The sequence below is a fragment of the Tribolium castaneum genome, chromosome 1 (assembly GCF_031307605.1).
Source record: "Tribolium castaneum strain GA2 chromosome 1, icTriCast1.1, whole genome shotgun sequence".
NCBI lineage: Eukaryota > Metazoa > Arthropoda > Insecta > Coleoptera > Tenebrionidae > Tribolium > Tribolium castaneum.
In genome coordinates, this window is record NC_087394.1 from 33,685,817 (window position 1) to 33,712,087 (window position 26,271).

Consider the following 26,271-nt stretch of genomic DNA (forward strand, 5'->3'; position numbering starts at 1 on the left):
TTTAGCTGGGGTTGTTTTAATTGTGGCGGTTGCAGGACGGTTTAGAGGTGATGCTTAATGTACCAAAGAAAGCAAACGACGCCATGCACCTGTCTCTCGTCGAGGGCTGTGATGTCTCTGCGAATAAGTTGGGCGAAGTGGTTTTGCAAGACGCCTTCAGCGTCTGGGACCCCAAGCAGTTAATTAGAAAAGGGAGAGAGCGGCATATTTTCCTATTTGAATTGTACCTGTTATTCACAAAGGAAGTCAAAGATTCTGCAGGGAAAGTCAAATATATTTATAAGAATAAGCTAATGGTGAGTAAACAGCAGCCCGAGACGGCAATTTCCAACTATTTGCTTCCAGACTTCGGAGTTGGGAGTCACCGAACACATGGAGGGTGACGAGTGCAAGTTTGCCGTCTGGACTGGGAGAGCTCCAATTTCTGACTACCGCATTGTTTTGCGGGCTTCCTCGCTGGAAACGAAACAACTCTGGGTGAAGAAACTTCGGGAAGTTATCCAGGAAACTTATTTCAGTGGCGCTTTGCCGCTGTCTTTGCCCAAGAGTCCGGCCAAGTTGAAGCCGCACAGTCAGAGGTCGAGCCGGTAATTTCGCCAATAATTGGTTGTGGTTATGAAATTATTTTACGTCTTTTTGTAGGGACTTGGAGGAGTGTAATTCGCTAGATGAAAGCGTTGAGAATTTGGACAGGAATTCCCTCACGTCGTTTGGTTCAGGCAATACGACTGACTCTGATAAGGTAAGTGGTGAGAAGGTGAAAGTGTCCTTTTCAGTCTCATTGAATATTAATGGAAAAAATTTACAAAATGACTGACATTTGGGGCGCTCTTTAATTGACAATTTTTAATAATTGATCGTAAGAAAAGGTGAGGACAAAAACTAAATTTGAGAAAGGTAAACGGTTAAAACATTTATTTGTTTTTAAAAACTGAAATTAATTTTGGTGAGACACTAACTGGGAATTTCCACATATTTATCGGCAGATTAAGTTATTAGGTAATGCAAAACCACATCCTGTCAGGTTTATCTACTTAATTTCGTTGTGCAATTTTTTCTTTTATTTTTTCTGCGTATTTAGAATCCAATATGTTTATGTTGAGCAAATTCATTTTTTAATTAAACAATGCTAAATATGAAGGTATTATTTTTATTATTGATAAAAGGATTTATTAAAAATGTTCGCCTTATTTAGGAATTTTAATGTTATGTGCAATGTGTTGGCGTTATTACAAAAATGACTACTATATCTTTTAATAAAAAATTGTTTGAATTTTTTTAATGAACTTTATCATCAATAACTATGTAGGGTTATTGCGTATTAAAATTGGAAATTCTCTAGAAATAATGGCAAACATAAAAAAAACGATTCAAGTGTTTGTTTGATATCGAATATTTGGGTTTCTCGACAACTATTCTATTTTATTATTTTTTTAATAAAAATCTGACTTTTTTGCACTTTTATAAGGGGTTGTAAAGCCATAAGCCATAGAAAAGTTCATTAAACTTTGCTTGAACGAAGTTAAATTTTTTTTTTGTGTTTAAGGGAAAATTTTTGGCAAAAAATTTAGTGTAAGGCTAATTAGTATAATTCGTAGAAAAAGCTCAGAATTCACTGGAATAAACCGGTATGCTCTACGACTTCTAGTTTTTGAGTAATTAATGTTTTAATAAATAACTCGGCGCATCCACCATTTTTCAAATTGAAATAAGTTTTTAAATAAGTTTGCGACAAAGCTAGTGTCGAAAAAGTGATGCTATAATACGCAAAATGAGCTGCTGAATTCACTGGAACAAACCGTTTTGTTCTACGACTTGTAGTTTTTGAGTTACGAATTTTTTTGTTGAATAATAAAGTATTCGACTATGAACTGGCTATCCTAATTTTAAGCAAGAAATTTTAAATCTTGTGAAAGGTCGATACAGTATGTGAAATTAGCCTCTGAATTCACTGGAATAAACCGTTTTGCTCTACGACTTTTAGTTTTTGAGTTATGAATTTTTTTTGTTGAATAAAATTTTCCACTATGTTGGGGTACCCCAATTTTAAACAAAAATTTTTTTAATTTTCAAACGCCGATTACGGCCAAACTAAAAGAGCTAGGAGAAACGCTTTCTATCATAAAGAGCACATCAAAATCTATAAAAAAAGGGTCAGTTTTATGTGATTTTGAGACACTTTTAAAATTGGTGTTAACTTTTTTAAATTTTTTTTATTTTCTCAATTTCGGCTAAACTATTCGAAAAAATGGAACTATTTTAATCCTTACAAATGCAAAATGACCCAGGGAATCGATGGACATCGAGAAAATTGCCAAATTCCCAATAGTTTTTTAGTTATGAATTTTTTTAAATTTTACTTATTTTTGCTTTTATCTGCAATTTTCTCGAAAACTAATTGTCGAAGATCAATGATCTTTTTTGAAAAAGATAGATAATTTAAAGAGCTTTCCAGAGATAATAAACTTCATAGGGTTATCTCGAATAGTTCGGAAGTTATTGTTCGATAAATGTTCCGAGAACCCGGATCGACCAAAATCGCGACAAAAATTGAAAAAAATCAAACATATAAAAAAATCGAACAAATGGACTTTTTTGGGACTTTTAACAACTTTAGTAGCTTGTTAAAACATATAAAAGTCCACAAAACTTTGCTAGAGTGAGTTAAAAAAAAATATTTTTATGAAGGTATTTGCCTTGACCATTAAAATTGTAAACAAAAAGATCAAAATTTTAAATCTTACGAAAAGCTAGTATAATACAGAAATAGAGCCGCTGAATTCACTGGAACAAACCGTTTTGCTCTACGACTTTAAATTTTTGAGTTACGATTTTTTAATGTAAAACTAATGTAATGTAATGTAAAGGCATAGAAGAATCCTTTGCCAAAGCGGCCAATTTTAAAAATTAGTTCATTTGATTTTTTTAAGGTAAGTGTGTTACAAATCTATACATGTTGCTAAAACTAAAATACACTTACCCTATGGCATCATAAAACGAACCCACTGTAATTAAAAAATATACAAAATTAATACAGTGTGTGATTATTTGATTAAATTACATATTTTAGTTAAAATGAAAATATTATAAATATAATGTAAAAGTTATTGCAGACTAACCCTTTAATCCGGATTTTTTGTATTACAATAATGAATTCTCTTCACTGGTACACACACACACACACTATCACTCAAAATTTTAACAATCACAAACTACTAAATGTTTATTATGCAGTCGAAAATTCACAACACGCATTCAAAATTATTTATTTAATGTGGTTCACAAACCGTCATTTACCGACATCGGCGAGAAACTAAATAAATTAAACGGCACATCACTTGTGTAAGAATATCGATAAATCATTAACAAAAAATGCGGGCTGTTTAGGCACTTAATTGCGACGAAATGTGCGAAATCAGTAGTGTCTGATTCATTGTTTTTTGTTACATTGCTTTTTTGTGACTTTTATATCCATACACCTGCATCGCTTTCACGCATTTCAAGGTCATTTTCTGAGGAAATAATCTTGTCAAAGCCACATCCTGCTATCGTCTTTTACTAAAACTCAATATCTAATAATAATAATAATTAATAATAAATTAATAATAATTTCGGACTTTGTTTAGAAAACAAAATAAATACTCGTACGTCGAAAAATTGATCTCGGCTGCATAAAGAAGAAAGAATTCAACAGATAAGTGAAATAATTATGCAGTAGTTTGGCGAAATTAACTCACAGAGTCAACAAATTAATAGAACTCTATTTTATTTCACTTACAAAGAAAATTGAAAACGGACATTTAGTTATTGTCTTACCCACTTTCTTAAATTCTGTAGTTACTTGATTTTCTCATGAGTTAAATTTTTTTTTAATTTAAGGTGATTTTAATAAACCGTTTCTACATTAAACTAAAAGCGTAATTCTGCTAAACCCATCGGAGCGATGACAAGCCGGTATTGATTTTGCATTATAAATTTAATTGGCAAGTACAAATCTGAATTTTCCGAAACAATGCTTATTTATGTGGCTGATTCGAAATAACCATAACATTTCTTCATAAAATAATTCATCAAAATAGCGACTTTGATTACGTTCCGAATTCTCATTGGTCGGAACATAACATTAATTAATCCGATGGAAATAACTCGGGATTTCACATAGGAGTACATTATTCAGGAACTCCAATACTAACAGAGCATTAAACGATTTTCGGAATGCGAGAGCTCTGGCATGACTTTGATATGCACGCTGCATTTTGTTCAAATATGCAGAGGATCGGAAGCTGCCGCCGGACGTGCATTGTGCCTCTAATAACGTCATTTTCGTTCTCATATCAAATTGGCGATATGGCTTTAGCGGAGGAACTTGAGCAGGTCACGACCCGGTGACATTAAACCCCAGTTTCAACGCCCTTCTGTATCCCACACCTAGCGACCTAGCCAGTTTGCCGCCACCGCAACTGCTCATATTCCACCTCCTATGTTTACTTTGAACACGCCAATTAATTTATAGGCGCTTTTGGGATGCAACATAAATGAACGCCCATTACGCATTACTCCAATACAACTTCGTTAAACTCTAAATATGGATGGGTCCGCAAATTCATCAAAACCACTTGACTTCAAACGGATCTCACTTTTACAAATTCAACGAAAGTATACCGAGCGACATTAAAATTGCAACGGCCTAAAACGTTCGCCATCTTTTTTATTGTTTTTCTAATTGAGACTCACTAACTATGCAAAAGCTAAACTTGAAAAAATGTGGCTTTCGCCATTTAACTGGAGATTTTTGCGCAAATTCATTAAGATATTATCTGACCCGAATTTCCCACCGCCTCTGAAATAACTTTTATTTGCAGTGGAAGCTTTTTAAGTTTGCCTTACAGATGTGCAGTGAAAATATTTTCGTTCCATTCTCTTTCGCCTTGCGAACTAAACTTAATTACACTTTTTAGCGTCTTTATCATAATTTGTTCTTCAATTAGGCTGCTGGTCGTTCAGTGCGTGTTATTCGGCAGTTAGTTTGTGATTGGTAGATGTCTTAATCCAAATGACGGTCGTTATTTTAACGTTTGTGACTGTTAAAGATCGTTGATGCTTATCCGTTTAACCTTCGGCGAAATAAGCAAATTGTCTATAAACCGGAAATGTACAACAAGGATCAGTTAAAGCCCTACTTTTAATCAATGTTTCCTTTCATGTTCTAACGAAATTAATTTCGTTGTGTAATGTGATTAGCAAACGATGTAATTTACAGGCAAAAGGAATGGAAAGCGGAATTTTTAACGAATTATGTCATTGTGGCTGAAAGATTTTTTCCGGAATTTTATTGACTCGAGTTTGAGTTATTTTTCAAATGGGGGGCCTTTGATTTGCTTCACTTCAAAGAGAAACGCATAAATATTTTCGCGCTTGCCAATTCTGTTTGTTTTAAATTTTGATCAAATTGAAAGTAAAGTTGTATTAAATAAAGAACGGCGGCCAACCCGTCAATACATAACAAAGAATCCGCAAAATTTTAGCTATTTTTATTACTAAACACTTTCAACTCAGCAAGTTTGCATACATTGTTCTCAAGACAGTCTATTGAGGTAAAACACCCGTGTCCCGTTTGTTTGTTACAGAATTTCCAAAATGAAACGAAAAATAAATAAATTATTGGCTTACTCTTTATGAAATTTTGCGCAATAATTGAGTTTTTGTTGAATAAACGCTTAGAAAATGTTACTATTTTGTCATTTTTGACAAAAATTTCGTAATTTTTTTCGTTCTAGTTACAAAATCTGGTAGGAAAACTTGATTTTTGATCTTAAAATGTGTTTAAATCCTCAGAACTTGCAAAAATAATCTCATTTTTGACATAATTCTGTGATTTATTGTGAAGAAAAAAGTGAAATTGGTTTTGATTTGGTATTAATTTAAAATTTTAGCGCTACAATAAAACAGAAAAAATGTCGTAATCCACTCGCTTGTTTTTCACAAATTTTCTACGATGAAAAACAAGCGAGATAATTGCTTCGAAAAGACGAAATTCTGACGTCACAACCGCCTTTCATCATGAGAGTTCCTCTTATCACCAAAAACCTGACAGATCTTTGAACATTTTTCTTTAATCTTCGACAAAATCAAAAAATAACTATTTCTTTGACTTGTTTTATTCTAAATTTTGTCTTAAACTTCTCTAGAATACCAGAGAAATTTTGTCAAGTTTTGATAAACTTTGGCAATGTCATTTATAAATCTAACTTTAAATCGAAATAACTTGAGTTAGAGAGTAGATACAGAGAAACGGTTTTAAAAAAAAGTTGTTTTTTAAGTTGCTAATGCCTTTAATTAACTATTATTCAATTATGTTGCATTGCTGAGTTAATATAAACGCACTAAAAATGTGAATTTTGACCCTCGTTGAATGTTTTGTATCTTCAAAAATGATAGACTTAGATGATTTGAAAATTTTTATCTGATAGAAATTAAATAAGCAGAGTCTGGTTAAATATTTGCACAGTTATTAACATTACCCTGTATACAGGGTTATTTACATAGGACTCCGAGCTGGAACAGTAAAAATAAAACATTTTTCAAAGCATATACGTGTGAATTCTAGATTTAAAAAGCGAATCGTAAATTCAAGCAAATAATTGTCTATGACATAATAACAGAAATTCAGTTAGCTTTATAATCTGTATTTGTGTTGCAGCTATTGCTTGGTCAGATTTAGTGTTTTCTGTGAATAACCCTCTATCTTGCTGTTTCGCAAAGGATTTATGTTTTTTTTACAATACTTATTTATTTCGTCATATTTCATATGGAAAGTAAGAATATTTGCTAAAGAGACACTTTTTTAATTTTTTTATTTACAAAACGTTTTTAACAAATATTTAGCTGTGTCTACGTTTAATTGGAATAGTGGTACATGTTGTGACTTTGTGTTCAAAAAAATCAGTGGCGATCATTTCATTTTGCAGATTTATACTTCTTTTATTCTCACTTTTCATTCTTTAACATATATTTCTCGTTTAGATGTGTTTCATTACTTTCTAATTATCTGTTAAGCGATTCTAATTAATTTTGGCACGATTTTTGTCCAGACAAGCGGTTGAAGTTTTTTTAAACTTCAGCTTACATTTTTCGAAAATACCGGTCTTTATTAAATGCCAGCGTAATAATTTAGACATCAGACGTGTTTTCGTAGCTTTGTTGGAGTCTGAGCGAGCAATTTCGTGTTTTTTTGCGAATTTTCGATTCTTTCGGTCAATACGCGAGTTGTTTGTCGAGATCTTACAATCCATTTGAGTGCGGTCGGTTCCCAAGCCGAAAGCTCAATTCCGGGCGTTCGTCTTGCATATTCCGGTAAGCGGTAATGCGTTTACGGGTATTAATTTTAAAAACCTCCCCCATTGTGTTATCGGTAGAGCGAGTTTTGATCATGCGTATCGAATTTTTCGATGGTAAACTGATACACCTTATCTAGTTAATAACAGATGATTGAGTTCCGCTCTCCTGCATGTGTGTCCTGCAGTATTCCGGACCGGCGCTTTCCTCTCCCGGGCTGGCTGCCGGAGCTACGCTGATGTCAGTTCGCTGCCGGGACCGTCCCCGAGCGCAGACTGTCATTGCTCAAACCGTATTTTGAAGAGGACAGTTTCAATATACAGCACAATGTAATTGTGGCAAACATTCCGTCTCGTTAAGTGCGCCGGACTCCTTCCGGAAAAGTCCGGGATTTTTTCGGTTTATGGCCACCTCCGGAGTGGTGCAGTATGTTTGCGGGTCGAGAGTCGGCTTTGATTAATCTGTCGGGCTTTTAGTGCTTCGGTGTGATGGCTTTCCATGTGATTTCTGTTGTCGGCTAATGATTGTGTTTCGGACGAAATGATCACTTTGTATTCGTTATATCCGTATCAGCCTTGGCGGAAAAAAAACACCGGACCTTTCCACGTTTTTAACTAAGTCCAACGCTACTCAGTGTATGAATCCAGCAATGCAAAACGCTAACGCAATTAAAATGTCTTTCGTATGTCGCTCTGTGATTCGAAGTTAAATTGAGTAGATTAGTAACCACTTCCATCGGATTAGCTTGCAGGAAATTTATTGGTGCTTAGTAATGCACTTACATAGTATATCGCACGTCTTTACGGGTATTTAAACTATATATTTATAGAGGATAAATTATAAAAGTTTTTTGATACATCATTTAACTTGCGTTTTGTAGAAGCTTTCGTGTTTTTGAACTTGAACTGACAGACTCTGCGCTGTGTTTCAAAACTGTTAACACCGTAAGTGTGCCAATGTTGAACAGTGTTTGACATCAAATCATTCAACATGTCCAATCCGAGCGGCAGCTCCACCGGAGTCGTCCCCAAGAGCCAGAAGGCTAAGCGAAAGATCTCATTACCCTGGTTTAGACAGGGGTCGGTAGCCCAGCCGCATCCCACGCTCACCAGGCAGCATACTATCGATACTCCTAGCTCCTTCCAAGCCCGGCTTCTCAGGAGGCAACCCAGCCAATCAGCTCTGGTCAATATGCTTGAATTTTTATTTTTTACACACAACATTTTGTACTTTAACCCCAAAACATACAAAACTAAAACGTTTTCGCATACACTATAAGGAACAAGTGATTTCAACGAGGCATTAAAACAGAATTCTATTTTTGTTTTTATTTCAATTTCAAGTGTGCTATTAACTAATTCAATCTACATTTGCAATGAAACATATTCTTAATACTTCCAGTTAAATTTAGTTTGCCTAAAGATTCTCTTCGCAAGTGTATTATTAATAATAAAAAAATACTCCATTTGTGTTTTTTTTTGTATTATCATATTTGTAAGCTCCATTAACCAGTGCCGTTGTTTTTTGTGTTTTCTCTAAATTATTGGCAATTGAATAATGTTTTCGTGGCTCTGCGCAGGTCGAATTGTAAAAAGCAGGGACGTATCTTTACAATTTTATAGGGCTAATGGAATTCATTTTCGAGCTCTTTAAGCTATTTAACAATTTGAAAAATTATAATTTTAATTTTCTTACTTCGTTTGATACAACAGAGGCATTTGCCAAATTGATGAAGAATAACATTTAATGAAAAAAAAAATAAACACCATTTTTAACTAGTCTGTGACCTCAATTAATCATTGATAAAATATTTAAAAAAATACGTTTCCATTGAACTACATCCTAAAAAAATTATCATTCATTCTCAGCCTTAAATGTTGAATTCTTTGATAGAAACACTTTAGTTTTAGATAAGTTTATGAGTACAAAATCATACCTTATGTCACATTTATTTTATGTAAAATTATTTGTCTTGTAAAAGCCAAAAAATGTTATCTGGTGGATATCTACTTTTACTTGATAACTGCCCATAATCCCTGGTATATATTTAGACCACGAATAACTATCTTATCATATCATGCATTGTAAAAGCAGGATCCGGTTTAATAACACAAACTAAGTTTTTAGCTTAAGAACTTTAAAACTTGTCTTTTATAACTTAAATAAGACTATTTTCCACCCAATGCAGTTATTTTTTGAGAAATAACTGACTTTTTAGATCAAAAACTGCGTAAACGACCGAAAAATGAGAAAATAACTTTATCTCCAGTTGAGTTCCACAATTTGTCGCTTCATTTTCGTCGAGCTTTTGCAAAATATTCCAGTTTTGAATGATAAATGTGCCAATCAATAAACGCAAAAACAGTTACATTTTTTTATTTTTGACCCAATTTAATGAATTTCGTGGTTGGTTTAGCAAAAGTTTGCAAAAAAACTGTGCTTTTCTCTTAAAAACGTGATGTTAAATGTTGAAAATGCAGAAATGGACCTATTTTTGTAACTTGCCCGTTTATTTATAAAAAAAAATTCCTCAGGGACACAAGAACATTTCTTTTATTGAGTGAACACTGTGATATATTTAATTATAATAATTTGAACATACCTACAATAAAGCTTCATCCTTTTGATAACTTATCTCTAAACATAGTATCCTAGCTTTCGGGATTGTTATCTTTATTAACGCACAAAGAGCTACATTATGTTGCATTCCTACAGTTACAAAATTAGCTTTGAATACTCTGTATGTCGATACATACTTTACTTTTGTGTCTTTTACTGAACGTGGTTTCTGGTGAAGTGAAAGAAAACAGTGGAAAGGTCAGAGAAGATATCTTCTAATTATGGTAGAGCTTCTGTTCCACCTTTTGCTCTTTCAAGTTCTGCACGTCACAGTTTAAAAAATAGATAATTAGGGAAATTTACTGTCTTCAATAATTTTTAATTTTACTCTTTGGCTGATTAATGGATCTATTGGATGTTTCGGAACAATTTATTTTTGAAAAAATGTTTATTATGTTTTAATATTAAATATATTAATAATATTAAAATAACCTTCCGCCGCACGAATTCAGGATTAACCGCAACCATGAAGTCATATTTAATTTCGCACATTTTCTTTCGTAAACCAAGCGTTTTAATTATAAAAATAGATTAATTATTTTTGTGGAAACGAAATCACAAAGCAATAAAGCGCGAAGCTGCTTTTAATCTATTAATAACTGTTTGCAAAATGTTGGACTTTTAATTTTTCTAATTTCCTTAATCATTATTCATACATGAACTCTCCTCCACCCCAGAGATTGCTATTTCGTGGAAAATTGTATTTCTTTTGTCGGTTGAAACTAATTAATCCAATCGATTAATTTTATGAAAATGCGCTGATCAAACACGTTTTAATTGATGTTGCACAACAACATTATTACCAAAATGGAGTTTTTACAGTTTCAGGAAATCGTGGCTAAAAATATCTAATTGCTGGATTAATTAATCTCTACGCCCATGAAATTAGCTAGTGATATTTCATCTAGGCTAAAAACCTTTATCGTATTAGTTATTTCATGGATCAATAAATTCCGTATCTACTTTTTTGTTTACTTTGCGTACCCACCCTTGTGTAATGGAGGAAAAAGCCTAGAAGCTAATACTCTAATTCGCTATCAGTGGCTGTGCTCATGATTAAAGCGCAAATATTAATTTTTTACCATTTGTGCCGACTTGTTATTATTTAGCGACTCCATTAGCGCCCGGTCTAATTGCAAATGTGCATATTTCAAATTATAATAAACAGAATTGATTTTATTTATTTAAATCCATTCCCAGTGTGGATGGCACAATAATTTCATTATTCAATCAAGATATGAAATAAATTTCTACACCTTTGGAATTGCTGTTAACTACAGTAGCTGCTTCACGACTAACCATAATGGTAATTAGGAAACCCAATCATACTCGTGAACAAGCGATCTAAGTCTGAAGCCTCCTCCACCCGTCAATATTGAATGTGTCAATGGACGGTGCGATATTTATAGCGAATCGATGGCCTGTGTCGCCTTCATAAGCGCCATCGACATAATTCCTACAAAATTGACATCTTCCTATGACCACATTGCCAATCGTCTGTGTGTTCTATTGATTACTTGCAGTACCAGCCAGTCAAAAAGTTTTACTTTCCGTAACTTGCTAGTGCCCAGATTTTGAAAAAATAAATGAAAATCAATAGACGCTAATAATTTTAAGGGTCTGAACAATTTACTCATTAACAAGTTAAAACTTGGAGCAGGTCGCTGTTTTTAAGGAAAGTCCTCTTAATGATAGTACGTTGTTATACGAAGAACTTTAAAGATCGTGTCGTGAAAACAATGATCTTTTTTCGTGATTTATTTTTATCTAATGCTATTTGATAAATTTTAGTTTAATGACACTATCCAGCACCAAAATCCTTCTTTACTAGGATGTGATACGACTCAGTGAAATAAAAATACCTGTAATTAAATAACAAGTACAAAATACATAATTATAAGCAGATGAAGTATTAAATTATCAAAACCTAAATTTTCGAAACATTCACCTTTGTATTTTTCAAAAATTTGGATACAGAAAAAAATAAATGACAAAGTTGTTGAGTATTAAATTTTCTTAAAAAAATGTAATCTAATTAACATTTACTAAGAAAAAAAAAATGATAAAACCACCTATATAACGCTATACCTACTTAGGTATATTTAAGAACCACTTGCTAAGCTAAATATCTAGAATACTACACTTTTTTCAACTGTATTTCAGAAAGGATAATGTTTATTTCAGAAAATATTAGTTCTAATTCAGATTAGCAAATCGTGAACTATAACTCAGAGTGCGTAGATTGTAATTGAAAAATAAAATTTTTACACGTATTTTGGATTTAAAATTTTGAATTACAAAATACCACAGAAAAAATACAAGTTGACTTTTTCCAAAATACATGTTACTGAAAACTAAAAAGCTGTAGACATGAACAATTTTTGAAATATCCGACTTTAGTTTTTTTTAAGATAAACATAAAGGGGACTAAAAAGTGTAGTTTTCCTTATTAAAAATTAAAAATTTAAACTGCGCACATTTTTTTTTTTGGGCCAAATATTGCCTGTGATTCCGTGTGATTTGTGTTACATTGGGCTTAAGAAAACCCACAAAAGAGAAACAGATATTACTGTTTTTAAATAGCGTTTACAATTTTTACCTATTGTTTACGATTTTTTACCTAGAATTTACAGTTTTCACCTCGCATTTACCATTATACTTTATTTATTTATTGTTTATTGAAATAACCTAGTGTTTAATTTTTTTCTTATATTCTTTTTATCCTTAACCGTATTTGCAGCTTTTGAAAAATACAGAATATACTGCTTTTTACTTTTTATTATTATTTTTTTATTTGTTAAAATCTTTGTTGGCAGTTTTCCTTAGCTTATTAAGAATGTGAAGCTCAACGTTCTTGCCTTTTTCCCAAACAATTCGTGAACTAGTTGCATTTATTTTTCTACTTCAGTGCACTAAACTTTTGGATATAAAAAAATTCTGTTATTTTGTATCTCATATTTAGTTCTTTATATTTTTTGGGGTGCTGAATATTTGTATGAAATTTGGAACCAAAAATATTATGTATATCGGAAATTCTGTTTCATTATTGAATTTAGTTCCATAATGATGTCATCTTGCAGCCAAGATAGGAAATAGTTATTAGCTCAACAGGTGATGGGAGTGATTTTCCCCACTTGCATAAAACCTAAACCTTTAGAGGAAAACTTTTGGATAGGCATTTGAAAGTAAAACGAAAAAATATTTTGATTTTGAAGAAAAATTTGCGTTTTACAGTTACCTACTGTTTTAATTAAAACCGAACTTTGAATTTGCCATTTTGAACACTCTTACTCGTATTACGTTAAATGCTTCCCTTTCTCCAAAGTTTTATAGCTTGTACTACCTTGTACACTTAATACTAATCAATAATACGACTAAAACAAGTCTCTTTTGATTCCTTAATAGAGCTTTACAACACACGCATCGTATTTACACGATTTGTGATGTTTGCTTTATATTTTTTAACCACAAGTGATAACTGCACAGTTCTTGAGATCATTTGAATGCCAATGAGGCCACTTTCTATTTTTGGAAATTATGCCGATTTCTTATTAGTCTTAAGCATCGTACATGATTTGTGGGTTACATATCGCTATGCAAATTTTCTTTCATCCGGTCTAATTATAGCCGCTGTTTGAGATTATTCAAAATAAAACTTTGCGATCCGGTGAAGTCCATAAATTGCAAATGCTTAAATTAATATCCTGTTTACTAAGCGGCACATCATGCAAGAATTTTAAAACGCAAATACCGCTCTTTGCCGTCCGGCTATGAAATAATTGTGCTTTCATTTCAGGCCGGTGTGCTAGAAATGACATGGGTAGTCAGCGATTTCACAGCAACTTGTCCTCAAGAATTGAGTGTGACGAAGGGCCAGCAAGTTGAAGTGGTAGAAGTATGTTCATCGAAGCCGGATTATTGTTTAGTTCGGATGCCCACTCGAGGAACTGATCATGATTCATCGGTTCCCGAAGGACTCGTACCATTAGCCGTTCTCAAACAGCCACCAGCTCCTAGGAGTTCGCCGTCCAGGCGCGCGCCGCTGGACCACGAACTCGGTGAGTTCTAAAAAACACCCCCTTATCCCGAAAATTCGCTAATCAATGTAGTTACGGCCACCACATATGGAATTTGTCTTTTCAAGGTTAAATTAATCCAAAATTTGTTGCTCAAAACCCGTAAAGTTTGCTTGAAGTTTGAGGGTTTTGGACATTTTTTTACAAAATTTAGCGAAATAATTTAGTTTCTAGCTGGAAAATGGACAACCATACATGAAAATAAGCCTGAATGTTGATGTTGGACAAAAACTAGGGGAACAAATTTAAATTTTTTTACTCAATTTGTTATTTTTGATTTCGAATTAATTTTGCGAAATGAGTGAGTTACTGATTGAAAACTATAGTGAATCCTTAAAAAAGTTGGTAAATAATGCAATGGTGGGCTTAATTTAGTAGTTTTTGTGCAAAAATGCTTTAAAAACGGTGCAAATTTTACGATAGTTGTTATTATTTTTGACTCTAAAAATTAAAAAAAATTGTGATTTTTGCGAGATTTATGATAAAATTTGGAAAAAATTTTCATTATTGGAGTCAAAAACGTGCCGAAAGTTACAGAAAGGATAAAAACAAAATGTTTTTTTTTAATTGAGGTTTTTTGATTCAGAATTTCTCGAGATATGATATTTAGGAATTAACTTACACGCTTGGAAAATTTTAAAACATTGTCTCCTGTACCTTAATTTGGTGTTTTTTGATGAAATTTGATGATAAATTAGAGTCTAAAATTGAGAAAAGTGCATGGAAATGTTTTTTTTCTGACCTAATTTGCCAACTTTTCTTAAAAAAAGTAGAAATAAGTAAAATATGACATAAACACAAACAAAAAGTTGTAAGAACACAAACATAAACCTGTCAGAAATAAGAAAATGCAGCAAAAGGTAAGCACATAAAGGCGCTGAATTGTAAACATAAGACCACAACGTAATAAAAGAGTAAATATAAGAAAAAGGAGGACCATAAACGTTTACCATAGGATAACAGTTAAATTAAAAAATATTTGGAGCCAAATGACCTAACTATTTCATTCTGAGAAAGAACTGATTTGAACTGAAAAAAGAGAACTCTTATTTTTTAGAGAATAGCGATACAAGATACTAACAAATTTGTCCTTTTACAGTATTTCACAAAATTTTCAAGAAAAAAAATCTAACTTAAAACATGTAACATATAACAAATTTGTACAGACTGAACCAAAAGTAACGTACACAATTTATATAATTTTTCAAAAAAATTCTCGAATTCTGTTTTAATTTTTAAATGCTACATTTTGACATCATAGTGGTATTTATGATGTTATTCGCTTTTGACATCATTCATATTTTTTTTAAATGGCAACCGACTTTTTTGTTCTGTTTTAGATAGCAGACATTTTATCTTTCTGATAATAAAAAAAGAAATTAAAATCTAAAGATTAAAAAAATAAATTTAATAAAATATAAAAAATATTGCCACTTTTTCTTTTTGTTCCTGACTTACTTTATTGTTGGTTTTTATACATTTTTTTGTATAGTTAACATGGAAACACGTAATATGACATTTAAACACAAAAAAGATAACAAAAAACAATCACTTCTTATAAAATAAAGCAATATCGAAAATATAATGCTCTGTGTAATACTCTTTATAATTTTTTTGTTTTAATATTTTTATTCTTACTATTTGGCATTTAAAAAATGACATTATTACCCAAAAACGAATAACGTTATTTAAAATAATGTTCAAACATTAACTAGAACATCCTACATCTTTTGCATTTTTTTATGTTTTTAACTAATTTAATTGGAGTGTTCGGATTATCCAAACATTACTGTATATAAAAGCAATTTTCTGTGAGTGAAACCTCGATATCTCGAATGTGGCAACAGGTACTTGGACTTGTTGGGGTTGTACTGTATCTGGCAATACAGAGCGCATTGTCCGCTCAATGCAAGCAGCACAAAGGGCTTTATCCATAGTCTCACGTAATTGTGGGAAACGGCGCAATTTCCTTTGCATTTTACTGTTTGTTAATAAAATCTGATATAAATACAATGCGGCCGGGTGGCTGTAATTGATGGCCGTCTATTAGTGGCCGACTACATTAGATTTTGTCGATGAATGGCATTTGTGCCAAAATGGAATTAGTCGCTGGAAATAGACGGGATCCCAGCGTTTACACATAATTTTTTCGCTGATTTTTTCCTTTTGTCTCATTTAACCGATGCGTCTCGTGGCTTAATTACTACCACTACCTGACGAATCTCAACCACGTGAGTACGCTGTGTGCTGGAACACCGCGGCGGCGGTTGGCGTCGTCGCCAGGGATCAATAGATTGGCCGTTGTCGACCTTGACCCGACCTTCCGCAGCATCCGCTCCTTTCCCCTGAACACCAAACCAACCCGGTCTTGCCGAAACTTTCCTGCTGGAAGATGTGTTCGTTTTTCAAATCCTGCTGGGAATTTTCAGATGTACAGAAAGTCACAAGTGAACTATTTTCAACGCAAATTTTACTACACTCGCCATATCACTTTTCTAACAAAAATTTTAATGCGAAGACACTTCCTGTTTATCTGATTTCAGCGCCAACGATTCTAAACGAGCGAACCTTGGAATTATCCAATAATTTTTCAAACACTCGGTAAATATGTAGTGAAAATGACTTTAATCTAGTCTGGAGCACCAAATTATTAAAATAAATTTATCTCAGTTTCTTTAACTCGTAAGAAAAAAATAAATATACAGTGAGCATTCATTTTAAAAACTGCATCATTCTCAACGAAATTTAAAGTCTTTAATTTTTTGGTTTCTGAGCAATAACATCGCTGACTTTTTTAATGGGAACCCTAATTTTTTTGACTATTTGCTAGATCTTTTAATTGCCTAAATGGCAATTACGTAACAATGTAAATTTTTAATACTAACACAAAAACATACATTATTTCGTCAGAATATCACGGAAGTAACACTCAATTATTTTTGCTAAAGGTATTTTTATGACAAAACAATTGAATATTTTTTCAGTTTAAAACAGAAACCAAAAAAATTAGGGGTGACCAACCAGAAGGTAAAAAATTTTAAGTTTGGGGATGGTGTACTTGTCTGAGCATTTTTGGCACAGAAAAATATTTTCAGTTTTAATAAGATTATTTCATAATTTTGCTGCCCACTGAATAATTTGGACTTTATTTAACTCAATTGTAGCTGTTTTTATTGCACTTTATATTTGCAAGTGGCAATGACGTCTTCAGCTTCAGCATATGGTCAAGAGTTAAAATATTTTTAAGCACCACCAGTATTTATTTTGGAACCATCTAAGATTTTAATTAGGGACATAGTGTTTAAATTTATCAAAAAGCTGCTTTGCTTATATCAGCTATCTAGAGGCTGAATAATTTTATTTTAAACACTGATTTCATTTTCATTAGATAAGTTTTGGAAAAAATCCAAATAATTATTACAATGCTAGAATTTTTGGTGTAGGTGCGTGCTCTCTATTAAGCAACCGTAAAAATTTCTCTCGATATTTTTTTATTGTTATTGTTCTACATTTTAGAAAGTTTATACGTAGAGTACATACTGTATGTATATTAATATTCTTCGAGTCTTACGAAGTTTAAAAATATTACCCAATTAAATAGTATCAACTTTTATTATTATGTGGACAAGTATAAGATAAATCACACCCATTCGCTAACTTTCCAATTTTTTATTTCAACATAAAGCGTGTGTTTTTTATACATTATATCATACGCAAAATATGGTTAAAAAATGCGGAACATTTAAACAATCGTTACTTGATATTTCCAAATTTGTAATTTTACAATAACGTATATTTGTTAAACTATTTATTTTACAGGATATTTTTTGAGGGGGTCATAGGAATTTATTTTAAATACAATCAGTTTCAGTCTTATTTATACAAGTGAGCCGCTGCTAAAAGTATTTTTTACTATGATCTCAAAAAAATAATACACAGAAGTCGGCGTTTGCTATTAAATAATTAGTTTTCTCTTTGTGATTTTTTTACAGAATTTTTCTACACTTTCTTAAATAAAGATTAATTAATTTAAAATATTAAAATATCAACTAGAGTATTAATTCTTGGAAACCATCGCAAATTTTTTACATATTTTTGCATTTATTGCTGTAGAAACTTTATGAAAAATGTTAGTATTTTAATAATTCCAAAGGCGATAATTTTTTAGTGGAAGATACAGAAATGGTACAATTCTAAACGATAAAATAGAAATTCATAGAAAACAAAATATATGGCGCATATTATCTTTCTTGCTTGGAAAGATTTACGAATAGACATTTTCATTAAAGTGTACTAAAAATTATTCTTAATATGTTTTAATCAGTTTATTGACAAAGTGTCGCTTATAATTAAAAATTGAATTAGCTTTCAGATAATTTGTATTTGAAATTTCCGTTACAAAGTTAATATTTGTGTCGATTCCACGTTTCTAAGAAATCATTTTTTCTGTCATTTGCAACCGCTTCACACCGTATCAGTCCAGGTATTTACATTGATATCTGCGTTACTGCCTTATTGATTAGATGATAGCGCTTTAATCTAATCAAACATGATTGGGCTGGTTCAAGTTACATCCACCTTATTAACGTATTAATGTGATTGTCAATTAATTTCAACAATGTTCAAGCTGTTCAGAGCCGGTAAGTCAATTGTACTATTTGTATTTTCTTCCAAAATTCGGTATTTTCTTTAAAACGTGTCCCAACAAAGTGACTCACACCCCAGATATGGCGTCCCAGTTTTGATAAATTTTTATAGCAATTTCCACACTTTACTTTTATCCCGGTGTCGTACATATTACCTCGAAAATTACTCACTCGGGATTCAGCTATTTAAACTGTTCATGTAAGTGCTTCCTTTGGGAATCGCAAGTGTTCCGGGATGTTGTGTAAAATTAAGTGATGTCAAAGCACAAGCAATTCTAACTCGAGGAAATAATTGTAGGCACTATTTAACGTGTTGTGGGTGGGGACTTTCACGCACAAATTGGTGAATGCGCCAGGTTTTTATTAATGTCGAACGAATTGCTACCGAAAGTAATTTGTAGCTGGAGCCAATTTGGCTGGAACTAAATCATAAATAACCGTCATTTACGATATTAAAAATAAAAATTCAAACACAGGAAGTGGATTTGCAGTACAGACTTTTTCAGCAAGCAACTAACGCTTGCGACACGTGTTTACGATAAAACAAGTTGACTAATATGGTAAGGCGTCCAGAAAGGTAATAGATCAATGAGCAAACTAATAACTTGAATGCGAGCCGATGCATTTCTAAAGTTTTCTCTTCGGACCAAGTGTCGCAATTTGTAGTTAATTCTTTTGTCGGCTATTCGTCTTGTGCATGTCCTTGGCTTCCTTACGTTCCATCAAAATATTTTCATATTTAGTCCATCACAACTAAAATTACTTCTTTCGGGCCTTTTAGAGCTTTTGTCTATTTTGGGGCAGACATTGCTAATAAATAATAAGGCGGTATGTGGCGGTGGTTGGATGGGCTCCAAAAAGACAAAACAAACAGAATGTAGTAAGTTTAATTATGAAGTTTATTAATGAAACGGTCTAAAATTAACCATTTTACGTATAGATCCGACGTCAAATGGTGGACGTAAAGCTCGCCACCACGTAATTTGTACATAAATCATAAACTCGACCACACAGCGACATCTTCAATGAAAAATGATACTAAATTATTGCCAGTACGTTGATTTCTGTAACTATTGCATAATTTTTTTCGGATTACGATAATTCAGAAAATTGAGTTACTTTTGCTGGAAAAATGTGCTTTTGGGAAAACACCTAAGATGGCCTATTAATTATGATGGTTTTGTTGATAAAGCGGTGAATAAGACAAAATCCACCGATCTGGCACGCTGATTTGGCCGAGGCAATTCCCCCCAGTTGTTTCGCCAAGTTTGATGCCACTTCTAGGACACACAAGTTAGTTACTGTTTGAATGTTATACATAAGTGCACTTGACTCGAATTCAGTGTGGTACCAAAACGGGAGTTAACACATTGCTTTCAGTATTTACAAGCAGTAAGTAGCAACAATACGTTGCCTGCTCGCGATTCAATACTTTTCCCTAATGTCTTCAAATTGTACGTAGGAGCCTATTTATAAAACGAAAATAAACAAACAAGAACCGGGATTACTTACTTAATTAACATTCTTGACATTACAACTGTTAACGCGTGTTTTATTAACCACCAAATTTAAAAATCCGCTTTGATGTCGCATTTTTCGAAAAATTACGACATTTTCATTGCCAAGAGACATTTTTCGCGCTTTATTATAATTCATGCGTGCTTGGAGCAGCATATGGTTTGTTTTCAAAACAGATGATAGTTGGGATGGAAGGACATTTCATCAACAATTTTATTAAAATAAATTTAGCCGAGGCTGGCTTGTTTTTGGACAGTATGACTCAGGCACTATGGCAGAAATTTCTTCACAACTTTTGATTATTTATTTCACACTATGATGGTACCCAGTAGGTGCATTAATTAGCAGAATCAAATGCCCCAACAATGAGGTAATTAAGCCGGACTTGAACATCTTATATTGTTAACATTAAATGTGGCGGAACCGCAATAACACTTAATTGGGTGTTGTGATAACGCATAATAAACATATCAGATCTAGTGAATGTAACCGTAACGTTAGGTAAAATTCAGTGGTTTTCCATAAAAGGAGTTGTTTTTATCGTAGCGATCTGGCAAAGGTTGTCGCATTTTCCAGAAGGAAGTTGGAAAAGTTGCGAAACGTTCCACTTGATTTTGAAGGTTGTCATCAATTTTGATTACGAGATTGCACATTTCCTTTTGTATCGCTACATCAATAAAGCCATGATTGTTAATATCCCATGATCTACTTGGCTGCAATTTAATCACGTTCAAAATTCTAGAAAACAAATAACTTTTCAATCATACATCCGCTGTTCAATTCAAGGGAATCTAACATAAATAAACGCGACCCATTTAAAATATGACTGTTTAAACAAACACGGGCAAGAAGGATTTCCCTCGTAGTTTTACGGAAAAGTATGAATCAAGTGTAAAACTGAAGTCATTGTGTTCCAAGTGTCGGGGTTTAGTGGCGTTAAGTAATCGGATGTATGGATGTGAGAATACATTGTTCTATGGAATCCCCGGCCGCTCCGAAACGGAAATCGAGTTTTCGGCGTGTTTACGAAGTTTGCGACCGAGTGGTTCAGCTGTACTTTGCTGAAGGTATTTTTATTAATTGTGCAAATGCCTAACATGTGTGTGAAGACATTACGAGATTTTATGTCTTTTTCGAAAGTGTGTTAATGGGCTTCTTATTTATTTATTGGCACGCGTATAAATTGTTAATTACCCCGGGGTGTGTTTGTGGCTCGCCGAAAAAATCTATTTAAACGGGGCATTTCGTGGAAGTATTTTATTTTCGTTTCATGCAAAAATACGCGACATTTGTACTAAAAACGGTCATAAAACATTCATAATGTAGGCTAATTCTTGACCTACGATAACCTGAGACCATATGGCGTTTATGCACCGCCTACGAATCACAAATACCACCTAAGGGTAAAATTTTATGCGCTGGTCCTTGATTAACATATGGTTGGTGCAATTTATATTATATTTACATCTTAACAATAATCGTGAAAGTCACTTTTGTGTGAGGTTTTAAATCCAAATTGCTGATTCCACACTTGTTCTTGAGCGCTCTTTGTGCGAATCTCTTTTGTGATTTATTATTGCATAAATCGAATTGTATTGAGGTGACATTGTTATATCACACGTTCCCAAGATTACTTTTATGTCATCGTTTTGTGGTACGCTTTTCAGGCTTAACCCACAAAATATATTTTATTTCATTCTAGCATTCGGAATTCGCCAACTGTTACTTATTGTTTTCTTCTTTAAAAATGAAAATGTTTCAAAACAAACAAGGAAATATCAAGTCGGATGTTTGAAGTAAAAAAGCAAACTGTCTTAATTACAAACAACACAATGTGTACTTATTCCAACTATCTTATGGCGTTTCTGTGTCTAAAATCTATTTTTTTTCAATTTTTTTGTCAGAATTTCAAGCCAAACATTTAATTAATTAGGGCTGTTAAGGGTTTTATAGTTCTTGCACAAAATTAGAAATAATAAAATTAGCAGAAATAAACAAAAAGTATGGATTTTCAGGTGATTCAGCATCATTGTTTCAGTTTTTTGTATGTAGTGATTTAATCGGAAAACTTTTGCACTGACTTTCTAGAATAATCTGGAATTTTATTGATCTCGAAGGCTAAATTAGGTTAATTAAATGCTTAAACCATGTACATTTTTACTGTGGAGATTAGAGGGTTTAAGTTCATTCTTACACTTATTTAATTGTGTTGTTATTATCCTTCTGTCATGCATTTCCTTGTTGCATTATTCATTTTAAATAAATCAAATCTTAATTAACACTCACTTATGCCTACAGTCGTCCTTAATTTAATTTTTCTAGGACAGGGATGTTCAACATTTTTACATACTGCATAATCAATTATAGCAATGGGTGGTTAAAAAAATCCTTCTCTAGGACGCTCTGAGATTTTTTTGCATTCCAAGAGATAAAGAATTGAAAATTATTCGCCACGAATCATTTTGATCTATTGTTTTATCATTTTAAATCATTCATTTGAAAATAATACCTACATACAGGGTGTCCATTTTTCAAACTCTACATGCTGATTTTAGTTATTATAAGATATACGTTAAATTAAAGCAAAGTTGCGTATTTTAATGCTGAATTATTATCCGAAAAAAAATTTTATGTCACTTTTAGTTTTTGTATTATTAAGACAAATAAAAAATTTGTATTTTTTGTTTTTATTTTTTAAGCGAGAACCAAAAGGACTAGACGTTGTTAAGTAGGCCATTCTTCAGGCACTTTTTTACGAGAAATCTAAATTTGTTATCACCTTTTCCAAGGCGTTCTTAGATAATAAAATTAACTTTTTTTTATGGACGCCATATTTAATATTTGTATTTTTCAAAAGTCTTTTTGTTCCTGATTACATGATATGATCGAATTTAACATGCTGATTAAAATTAAGAAAAAAAAACGTTTAGTCAAGGAGAGCTTTGGAAAAAAATACCAAAAATTTTGTTTAGCAAACCAAATTTTCACAGTTCTCTAGGTATGCGAGTAGAATTTTTGACTTGTGTTGTTTTGCGAAGAATAAACTTCTAGCTTATAATGTCGTTTAGTTCTTAAATAAGTAAGCTAGGCGAAAAATTTAAATTCAATTAAACTTCCATAATCTAGGTTGTTTAAAAACAAAATTGTTGGCGTTTTTTTCAAAGCACTCTTGCAATTTTTTTCCATTTTGATCAGCATGTAATATTCGATCATGTCGTTGTAATCAGAAATAAAAACATGTTTCAAAAATTCAAAAAGCAAATGTGGTTTCTATAACAAAAATTCAAAAAGCAAATGTGGTTTCTATAAGAAAAACCAAAGTAGAGTGTTGTAACATCAACATCAAGAACACCTTGGAAAATATGATGACAGATTTAAATGCCTTGGAAAGAATGCCTGAAGAACGTCCTAGTTAAAAACGTGTAGTTTTTTTATTTTTGCATAAAAAAATAAAAACGAAAATTTCAAATTTCTGTCTAATCTAACCGATTTTTTTTTGTAACCGTTGGAAATAACTATCAAAGTAGCTCCAAAATCGACGTCAAATAGTTTGATTATATTTTTATTTTATAAGTTGACCCGACTTTACATGCAGTTATTATTATGACAGTGAATAATAATTTATAATAGCAGTGTTTATTTGTAATCATTTTTAATTATAAAACAAACATTAATAAATTAACAGTTGACAAGGTAATTACGTTTTATGCCATCGATTTTCCTTTATTTGGTTCAAAGAATCATTCTGGTTATAGCCTAATCTGAAAATGTGTTTTTTAAAGTCAATAGAGGATTTATTTACCCTCCATTAAATGTTTAGTATTTTCACCTATCCTTTTATCGATTAGCGCGACAAGTCGCTTAAATATTGCAATTGATTTAGGCCAAAAGCGTCCTTTTCTGAATTCGTAAGTCTGTTAGAATTGGCAGAGTTCTCATGAACCTGACTCACTACGAGATTAAAACAAGGAAATTTTAATAGACTTGTCAAAAGTAACGCGTTAGCTCGTTGCCAAAACGAACATTACTAGACACAAATACACGGATATGCATATTGTAAAGAAACCATGTGGGTGCGCCATTGTTATGTGTATCGTTTTCTATTTGGAAAAACCGCATTATAAATAAAAAACTGTGGGCTCATGTAATGCCGGAGTGTGTGCGGTTCACTGTAATATAAAAATAACAACATTTCATACTTTATCGGAAAAATGGCACACTCGTCTCATTTCCTATTCTCTTTTCCTACAAAAATAACACAACATTCCAAGGCCAAGTCGAGGCGCATATAAAATATTTTTTACTAGTTGGTACGTCTGCGGGATTCCGACGCAGCAAAATATAAAAATACATCATCGAGAGCGGATACTTATTTTAAAACAACGAGCTTTGATGTGAAACTATTAGCTTTATTTTCAACTGCACTCCACCAATAATTAACCTTGACTGTGACACACAAGAAATTAGACTTTTTCGGCAAACACTCACTCAAATTAAAAATTGCGGAGCATCTCCTCGTTATAACGAACCTACACATCTGCAAAGGTATTCGAGTGGGTACAATACCTCCTATCATATAAAACCCGAAATCGTAACTTTATTCAGTTCAAACCTGTGCTTTCGCCTGACCCTGGACAGGTATCCAATATTGTTGAAGTGATTCCCCCTATTTGATCCACTCTATAATTTCTAGTTTAATTCAACTCGGTGCCTTGGCTGCTGCGTAATCCGCGTTTTCTTCGAAAAAATCAGTTCCAAGTGCCGGGTTAAAGTCGCACAAAATTTAACGACTGATAAATTGACTCGAATAAGTAAGTACACAGATCAGCAACTTTATTATCGCATAAAGCGCACATTTATTGCTAGTTTTATTATTTCTGAAACGTGTAGTCGTACATACGGTTTTACCTTGGAACTTTTGATATTATGTTACGCTCTCATTTTTTCGTTAAGCCATATATGGGAATAATTTGTCAGATGAGATCGCTATTAATTTATGACATAATTTTGTCGAATTATGCTCCAGCGGGGGATTAGCGTCAACTTAATGCGCTCTATTAGCATAAATGAGATTACAAATTATCTTGGAACATCCAATAGCAGTTTAATAAAATTGTGTGTGTGTGAATTGTCTCGAAAGGTGGTTCGGTAATATTTTGGGTTATCAATATGGAACGCCAATTAATACAAGCGATAACCGGGAATAAATTATCACAAAACAGATGCAAATTTTTGCAATGGGGTCAAATTTAATTGGTTGTTATCGCGGCTTATACCGGTACCATCTACAACCGAAAAACTACTCTTGTTTTCACTCAAAAAATCCTTGTGTTTATGTTCATCCGAGATTTTAATACAGGTGGTAACGTCAGAGTTTCGTTTTTATGGACATCTTCATTGGTATGCTTTATTGTTTCAGACGCCACTTCCAACGACACCACAGGAACGGTCAACACATCCTCGCCAGTGAACAAACGTCGAGGATTCAGTGGGTGAGTACCGATTCATTCGCATTTAAATCTTCGTCGTGAAAAAGATTAGAGAATGTTTTATTTCACGCATTCAGCAATTTCAATGTTAGCTCAAACAAACGCCAGCCTTGAAACTGTCCTGAAATAACAGATCGGCAACGCAAAAAAGGTAAAAGTAATTCGTCCTGGATTGTTTATGCTTGATGAGAATTAATGGACTTTAGGTCTTCTTTACCAGATCGTATATTTTACCTGTGGCTCGCTTTATCGCGTAATGATCATAATTCGTGTCTAGATATGCAAAAGAGGGTGGTGTTCGAGCACGCGAACTGGCGATGACCTTTTTGTCGTACTTCCATAAGAAGGAAGCTTTAAATTGCCACCTTGTGGTTCTGGTGTTATTTGTGATGAAGACATGAAGCAGTGTTGACACTAAAACCGGTACTTTTTCCGATTTTATGGCAACGATCAATTTTTCCTCTCATGTAAATTTCAGCTTTGTCTTACTCAGATATAATGGGTTTCGAAATGTTTCTATACTTTCCGGGGCTTATCTTATCACTATCAACAAAGTTAATATCATGCAGTCATTCAGTTGGTTTTAAG

The 26,271-nt window shown here is 32.8% G+C and overlaps 1 protein-coding gene across 7 annotated transcripts in view; it reads left to right on the forward strand.

Annotated features, from left to right (window-relative positions):
• The window catches only part of trio, an 89,686-nt gene that overhangs the window by 43,642 nt on the left and 19,773 nt on the right, over positions 1–26,271 (forward strand). For all 7 annotated transcript variants that reach the window (XR_010333179.1, XM_015977599.2, XM_008192559.3 and 4 more), the window contains 5 exons: positions 36–296; positions 346–587; positions 643–742; positions 13,751–14,012; positions 25,614–25,686. Coding sequence is in view for 6 of the 7 variants with exons in the window: in XM_015977599.2 (XP_015833085.1) it covers positions 36–296; positions 346–587; positions 643–742; positions 13,751–14,012; positions 25,614–25,686 (938 nt within the window). In the remaining variant the exon portion in view is untranslated. The remainder of the gene's footprint in view (positions 1–35; positions 297–345; positions 588–642; positions 743–13,750; positions 14,013–25,613; positions 25,687–26,271) is intronic.